Here is an 8,738-nt window from a genome sequence, read left to right on the forward strand (position 1 = left end):
CCTTTCTTTAGATGTCGTTGGTTTAAACCTAAAATACAACTTTGAGAAACACACTGAAATAATGCCAGACAAAACAGTCTTAACAGATTTTAAAGCACAGCAGTTATGCTGGTGACAATGGGTTCTGTAAAGCAGCCAAAGAAGCTTTTTTTCTCAAGTTCAATGTTACCTCATTCCAACACGAATGCATGCCAACGACCATTATCACGTGTATTATTTATCTGTACCACATAATAAACTGTCTATTTTAATGCTGTCTATATAATAGACATAGTTAATAATAATAATACAGTTATCTACTGAACAGTCTACTATCCTACGGGCTAACACATTTTCTGTTGCAAAATACAGTGTCAAACGGTCTGTGTATGTCTCATCAGGGTATACATTATGTACGGTCTGTGTATGTCTCATCAGGATATATATTATGCACGGTCTGTGTATGTCTCATCAGGGTATACATTATGTACGGTCTGTGTATGTCTCATCAGGGTATGGATTATGTACGGTCTGTGTATGTCTCATCAGGGTATACATTATGTACGGTCTGTGTATGTCTCATCAGGGTATACATTATGTACGGTCTGTGTATGTCTCATCAGGGTATACATTATGTACGGTCTGTGTATGTCTCATCAGGGTATACATTATGTAATTGTACGGTCTGTGTATGTCTCATCAGGATATACATTATGTAATTGTACGGTCTGTGTATGTCTCATCAGGGTATACATTATGTACGGTCTGTGTATGTCTCATCAGGGTATACATTATGTACGGTCTGTGTATGTCTCATCAGGGTATACATTATGTACGGTCTGTGTATGTCTCATCAGGGTATACATTATGTACGGTCTGTGTATGTCTCATCAGGGTATGGATTATGTACGGTCTGTGTATGTCTCATCAGGGTATACATTATGTACGGTCTGTGTATGTCTCATCAGGGTATACATTATGTACGGTCTGTGTATGTCTCATCAGGATATACATTATGTAATTGTACGGTCTGTGTATGTCTCATCAGGGTATACATTATGTACGGTCTGTGTATGTCTCATCAGGGTATACATTATGTACGGTCTGTGTATGTCTCATCAGGATATACATTATGTACGGTCTGTGTATGTCCCTGTGCAGGTCTGGCAGCGTTAATCAATCGCATGGACCAGCCTGATATGACAATTGCAGCTGACGGTCCGTCTCTGAACATCTATCATCCTCGCTTCTATGGCCTGATGCAATCGAGGACCGAAGAGTTGGTTCAACCAGAAAACAAGGTGAGCAATATATATTATTTTTTGTCTGGTTAGAAACAAAGATTCTGCTTCAGTCTGATCAATTTCGGATACGTCTTTGTCGACCATGGTTGGAGGCCCTGTCTTTCACAATAAGCAACTTGTATCGATGTTGTCAGTATTGTGACAGTGTGCTGTAAATAACGAGGTAAAGGTAGTCATGATTTTGAGAACAATTCATTCAGTCAAATAAAGTTGTGTGTGTTGTTAAACCTTGACCGTGAAACACATTCACACTTCTGGCATTATACTTGTCCTTTTTCTGTTCACACGTACATTATCAACAGATTGTTATGCCACTTCAATCTTGCAGTTTAAAAAAAATCATCTTGAGTGAAACTGATTAAATTTGTGTTTTTCATGTTGCAGTTCAAACTCGTATGTTCGCAAAATGCAAGTGCCATCGGGGCTGCACGTGTAGCAGAAGCCCTTCCACGACCGCCACCTACCGCTTAGTATGCCTGGTGGCCCTTCCACGACCGCCACCTTTCCCTTAGTATGCCTGGTGGCTCTTCCACGACCGCCACCTTTCCCTTAGTATGCCTGGTGGCTCTTCAACGACCGCCACCTTTCCCTTAGCATGCCTGGTGGCCCTTCCACGACCGCCACCTTTCCCTTAGTATGCCTGGTGGCCCTTCCACGACCGTCACCTTTCCCTTAGTATGCCTGGTGGCCCTTCCACGACCGCCACCTTTCCCTTAGTATGCCCGGTGACCCTTCCACGACCGCCACCTTTCCCTTAGTATGCCTGGTGGCCCTTCCACGACCGCCACCTTTCCCTTAGTATGCCCGGTGACCCTTCCACGACCGCCACCTTTCCCTTAGTATGCCCGGTGACCCTTCCACGACCGCCACCTTTCCCTTAGTATGCCTGGTGGCCCTTCCACGACCGTCACCTTTCCCTTAGTATGCCTGGTGGCCCTTCCACGACCGCCACCTTTCCCTTAGTATGCCTGGTGGCCCTTCCACGTCCGCCACCTTTCCCTTAGTATGCCTGGTGGCTCTTCCACGACCGCCACCTTTCCCTTAGTATGCCTGGTGGCTCTTCCACGACCGCCACCTTTCCCTTAGCATGCCTGGTGGCTCTTCCACGACCGCCACCTTTCCCTTAGCATGCCTGGTGGCTCTTCCACGACCGCCACCTTTCCCTTAGCATGCCTGGTGGCTCTTCCACGACCGCCACCTTTCCCTTAGCATGCCTGGTGGCTCTTCCACGACCGCCACCTTTCCCTTAGTATGCCTGGTGGCTCTTCCACGACCGCCACCTTTCCCTTAGTATGCCTGGTGGCTCTTCCACGACCGTCACCTTTCCCTTAGTATGCCTGGTGTGTGCGTGTAGCAGAAGCCCTTCCACGACCGCCACCTTTCCCTTAGTATGCCTGGTGTGTGCGTGTAGCAGAAGCCCTTCCACGACCGCCACCTTTCCCTTAGTATGCCTGGTGTGTGCGTGTAGCAGAAGCTCTTCCACGACCGCCACCTTTCCCTTAGTATGCCTGGTGTGCGCGTGTAGCAGAAGCCCTTCCACGACCGCCACCTTTCCCTTAGTATGCCTGGTGTGTGCGTGTAGCAGAAGCCCTTCCACGACCGCCACCTTTCCCTTAGTATGCCTGGTGGCCCTTCCACGACCGTCACCTTTCCCTTAGCATGCCTGGTGTGTGCGTGTAGCAGAAGCCCTTCCACGACCGCCACCTTTCCCTTAGTATGCCTGGTGTGTGCGTGTAGCAGAAGCTCTTCCACGACCGCCACCTTTCCCTTAGTATGCCTGGTGTGTGCGTGTAGCAGAAGCCCTTCCACGACCGCCACCTTTCCCTTAGTATGCCTGGTGTGTGCGTGTAGCAGAAGCCCTTCCACGACCGCCACCTTTCCCTTAGTATGCCTGGTGTGTGCGTGTAGCAGAAGCCCTTCCACGACCGCCACCTTTCCCTTAGTATGCCTGGTGTGTGCGTGTAGCAGAAGCCCTTCCACGACCGCCACCTTTCCCTTAGTATGCCGGGTGTGTGCGTGTAGCAGAAGCCCCTCCACGACCGCCACCTTTCCCTTAGTATGCCTGGTGTGTGCGTGTAGCAGAAGCCCTTCCACGACCGCCACCTTTCCCTTAGTATGCCTGGTGTGTGCGTGTAGCAGAAGCTCTTCCACGACCGCCACCTTTCCCTTAGTATGCCTGGTGTGTGCGTGTAGCAGAAGCCCTTCCACGACCGCCACCTTTCCCTTAGTATGCCTGGTGTGTGCGTGTAGCAGAAGCTCTTCCACGACCGCCACCTTTCCCTTAGTATGCCTGGTGTGCACGTGTAGCAGAAGCCCTTCCACGACCGCCACCTTTCCCTTAGTATGCCTGGTGTTTCCGTGTAGCAGAAGCCCTTCCACGACCGCCACCTTTCCCTTAGCATGCCTGGTGTGTGCGTGTTGCAGAAGCCATTCCACGACCGCCACCTTTCCCTTAGTATGCCTGGTGTGTGCGTGTAGCAGAAGCCCTTCCACGACCGCCACCTTTCCCTTAGTATGCCTGGTGTGTGCGTGTAGCAGAAGCCCTTCCACGACCTCCACCTTTCCCTTAGTATGCCTGGTGTGCGCGTGTAGCAGAAGCCCTTCCACGACCGCCACCTTTCCCTTAGTATGCCGGCTGTGTGCGTGTAGCAGAAGCCCTTCCACGACCGCCATCTTTCCCTTAGTATGCCTGGTGTGTGCGTGTAGCAGAAGTCCTTCCACGACCGCCACCTTTCCCTTAGTATGCCTGGTGTGTGCGTGTAGCAGAAGCCCTTCCACGACCGCCACCTACCGCTTAGCATGCCGGCTGTGTGCGTGTGTCACGCTGTCAATAAAAGCGACCAGTAGGTTTTACAAAGTTTCCAAAAACAATGTGTGGTTTTTCTGTTCAATATTTGTGTTTTTGTGTTACTTTATTGTTTACCAACACGGGATAATGGGTGCCCGTCCTGATTTACAAAAAGACGTTTGGTCATACTATATACTATATGTGTGTGTGTGTGTGTGTGTAAGCTACACGACGGTAGCGTAGATGACGGGCGCTTGCATTTCACCTCACGACAGAGCCAGGAGTCACCGGAAGGCCCTGCCAATATTTGTTTCGTAGTATGCTCCTGTGGCTGTGAAAATCATATCAACATTTGGAGTATTTATTTGTTTTTCTTTTGCGAGAAAAAGCCGGTAACGTAGATGACGGTTATAGAATCCCCAAGTTTATCTTTTCTTTTAGTTGCCTCTTCGTTAGACTCAGACGCACCTGTGCAGTAATCAGAGCCCTGTACATACACTAAACATTTTTCTCGTGTGTAACATGGCCCCCAAAATTGGATCAAATCATATTCCCGAAAGAAGTTTTTGTGTCTATTTCCCCGGACAATTACTGTTAGCCATGATGTCGACGCACAATTATTGTTAGCCATGATGTCGACGGACAATTATTGTTAGCCATGATGTCGACGGACAATTATTGTTAGCCATGATGTCGACGGACAATTACTGTTAGCCATGATGTCGACGGACAATTACTGTTAGCCATGATGTCGACGGACAATTACTGTTAGCCATGATGTCGACGGACAATTATTGTTAGCCATGATGTCGACGGACAATTACTGTTAGCCATGATGTCGACGGACAATTACTGTTAGCCATGATGTCGACGCACGAGGACTTCCTCATGCACAAAATATTGCTGCAGCAACAGCACTGCCGGCCAACACATTTAAAATGATAGTGTATATGGTCAGAAAGAGCTTGTCTTTATTTTTTAAATATATTTATGTTTTTCAAAAGTACACCCGGATAGTAACGTAGATGACGTATTGGCAGTATTTATTGCACTCAGAACTAGGAGATACATGTAATTCACATGTATTGATGTGCCGCTGTGAGCTCAACAATTTACCTGTTACATCTTTTAGTATTAGCCGCAGGACCCCCGGACAACGAAAAACTGAAATGGTCGTATCTTATATTGACATTGTGCGTTTGTGTTGGCATTGTCGTTATCTTCTGTGCGATGGACTGTTCGCTTCTTCGATTCTGTGAACATTGCAATTGATTGAAGTTTCAAAACGTTTAGTGATATTTGCATTTTGTTTCCATTAGTTTTAGTCTACTATCATCTTGGATTATAGGTATGTTTTTCATTATATAGGCTATATTGTTTTGTATATATAAATATGCTGACGTTTCCTATGTGTGTTATAGAGAAATGAGAGTTATACTTTCATGCAAGTGAAGGTTATAAGCAAAAATTCGAGAAAGCAACAGAGAGAGAGAGAGAGAGAGAGAGAGAGAGAGAGAGAGAGAGAGAGAGAGAGAGAGAGAGAGAGAGAGAGAGAGAGAGAGAGAGAGAGAGAGAGAGAGAGAGAGAGAGAGAGATATGACTGTGATGAGTGATATGCACGTACGATAGAGAGATCAAAGCAATTCCGGCAAGTTTACGTGGGGAATGATTGAACTGCATGCGCTTGTGTAGGGAAAGGGAGGTAATCCGCGCTCTGAGTGAATCCTCCGGACACAAGGATTACAACTGTAAGCGTGCAACTTGTTTTTAATCCTTAATTGTTATACATGTTTTGTACCAATGAATGGTAAAAATAAAGCATTGTGCCATATGTTCTCTATGTTCAGGTCTACAATGATGTGTGCGGAAGTGCAAAACTGCCATTTAAATGTTGTGTTTTAGAGTTTAGCTTCACTTCATTCTGTGACCGGATGATTAGACAACAGAAGAAGAAACAAAACACTGAATAAGTTTTCTTAAAACTCTGCACAGAACACATCATTTCGTTGCTAAATGTTGTCCATCACCCATTATTCCGACATTTGCAATTCATTGATCACTTCATGTCTTCTCTTTCAATGCTATTGAAACGCCAAATATTGGCATAAAATCCACAAAGCAAAGTACGAAAAATGCTATCAAAGCTTTAATTAACGGAACATGTAAATACAACCGTGTGTGGTGTCATCTACTCAACCCTTAAAGCGCACTCCCTAACTCTGTGAGCGATTTTATATTTGACTTTCAGCAAAGGCATTGTGAAATCTCATGGGGGGGAGGGCTCAAACAGAAATCAAAACCAATCGGAACTCTATTTAATATGCAAATGGGTCCTATATTCACATGTCTGGTGGAAAACAGCATCACCCGTCTAGGTCTTCGGGTTTCGGGTAGCCAAGTCTTACTAGTCACGGTCATGACTGATTCTGGGTTTTCAGTGTTGATGTTTTAGTTTGAGCCTGACAGATCGACTATTTGCTTTGATATCACTTCACGCATTGTGTTTTATCTTGTATCTGTCTGTAACGATAAGCTAATGGTCTATGGGAGACAACTCCTTATTGTTGTTCATTACCATGTTTGATTATTGCCCTTGCGGAGCTCTTGTGGAATAGAGAAGCATAAATACACTTCTACTGCTGCCCAACATGGAACCGGTGTGGTCTCAATATTGTTGTACGAATCCATTGCTTGTTCACGCTCACATCCGCATCCAGACACGACAGACATACAAAGGAACAAGACATGGTGTCTAGAATGGAGTCAAGTACATAGTGAGTAGAGATGGCGTTCAAACCACCTGCAAACTTTGACTTTGTGAGACCGGCCGGTTGGGCAGAATGGCGCCAACGCTTCGGACGCTATCGAGTAGCATCAAAGTTGATGAAAGAAGATGGAGAAATTCAGGTCAGTTCACTCATCTATAGTATGGGTAATGAGGCAGAGAAAATATTCTCGCAGTTTAACCTGAATGCAGAAGATAGCAAGAAATATGACGTAGTGCTGGAAAAGTTCAATGAGTACTTTCTGCCAAAGAAAAACGTCATACATGAGCGCGCCAAATTTCACAGACGTGAACAGAAGGAAGAAGAGAGTGTCGAACAGTACATACGAGCATTGTACGATCTATCTGAATACGCTGAGTTTGCTGAGAAAGAAACCACGATTCGAGATAGGTTAGTGCTTGGTGTTGTAGACAAAGAACTGTCACAAAAGCTACAACTGGAGAGTGATCTAGATCTTCAAAAAGCTATGAGGATTGCAAGACAGCACGAACAAGTGACTCAACAGCTCAAAGAACAGAGACAGAGTACTAGTGGTGCTACAGCTTCAGTTGATTCCACCAACAGAGACCAGAAATGGAAGTTCAAGAAACACGCAAACCCAAGACACACAGGTGCTTGGAATGACAAGAAAAAGTGTACTAAGTGTGGTACTGTACACAAAGACTCTGAGTGTCCGGCTAAAGGAAAGAAAAAAGTGCCAACAACTTTCACATTTTGCAAGGTGTTGCAAGTCCAAGACTGTTAGTCGAGTCAACGCTCAGAATGAAACTGAAACTAGTGAAAGTTCAAGCAAACCACAGGAATATTTCATTGACTCAGTGAATAGTGATGAAAGTCCCTGGAGAGAGAACCTCACAGTGTGCGGTCAGCAGCTTACTTTCAAGATCGACACAGGTGCTGATGTCAACGTTATCAGTTCTAAGACATATCACAGTCTCAAAACACCACCCAAGTTGAAGAAAACAAAGCTGGTGCTGAACAGTCCTGGAGGGAGACTTCAAGTTCTTGGACAGTTTGAGACCAAAGTAGGTGATGTGTGTCTGACAGTGTTCGTCGTAAAACATGATACAGAGTGTTTACTCAGCAGAAAAAGTGCTACAGAGATGAACTTTGTGAAGCGAGTCTGCGAGATTTTCAGTTACAATACAATACAATACAATACAATAACTTTATTAATCTCTAAAAGAGAAATTACATTGCTGAGCGTTTGTGTCCGTAATAATAACATACATAAAACATTCAAAATAAACATTTGTTCTTTGTCCTGAGAAAATATAGCACATTGGTTATCACATAAGAAAGTATATTAAAAATAAATTAACATGCATTCACCATCAACAATGCACAAAAGAAAGTCAGCACCTTGCCGGTTATCACATATTGTCTAAGAGAGTAGAATAAGAGTATATAATCATGCAAAACAAAATCAACAATACTGAAACTATACAGAACACTGACCCCGTGCATCAGAGCGACAACACCAGCATCTACCGCCCCACCTGAGAATTGAAGATGTGAATTGCAGATGGAATGAACGAATTTCTGTAGCGTGTGGATCTTGCGGTTGGTTGTCTGAATCTGTTGCTCCTGTCTGTCCGTCTACTGTCAAATTCCGGTCTGAGTGGGTGCGAGTCGTCAGCCAAAATCTTCTGTACCTTGTCAGTCAGTCGTCGTTCATGTGTTGATGTGAAATTGTCCTGCTTCCTCCCAACCACCCCACTTGCTTTCCTGATGAATTTATCTAATCTATCCCTGTCTTGCTTGTTGATGTTGCCACCCCAACACACGGAGCCAAAGTACAACACACTATTGCACGTTGAAGTGTAAAACATCTGAAGGATTTCTTGTCTGATGTTAAAAGACCTGAGTTTTCTCAAAAAG

General features: G+C 45.2%; 1 protein-coding gene across 1 annotated transcript in view; it reads left to right on the forward strand.

The window, feature by feature from the left end:
- Window positions 1–6,379, forward strand: part of LOC138956970 (hexokinase type 2-like) — an 18,539-nt gene extending 12,160 nt beyond the window's left edge. Inside the window, exons 5-6 of the mRNA XM_070328159.1 lie at window positions 1,141–1,280; window positions 1,668–6,379. Of these exons, the coding sequence (XP_070184260.1) occupies window positions 1,141–1,280; window positions 1,668–1,754 (227 nt within the window). The 3' untranslated portion in view covers window positions 1,755–6,379. The remainder of the gene's footprint in view (window positions 1–1,140; window positions 1,281–1,667) is intronic.
- The last annotated feature ends 2,359 nt before the right edge of the window (window positions 6,380–8,738 follow it).

Source organism: Littorina saxatilis, unplaced genomic scaffold (assembly GCF_037325665.1).
Source record: "Littorina saxatilis isolate snail1 unplaced genomic scaffold, US_GU_Lsax_2.0 scaffold_336, whole genome shotgun sequence".
Classification (NCBI taxonomy): Eukaryota; Metazoa; Mollusca; class Gastropoda; order Littorinimorpha; family Littorinidae; genus Littorina; species Littorina saxatilis.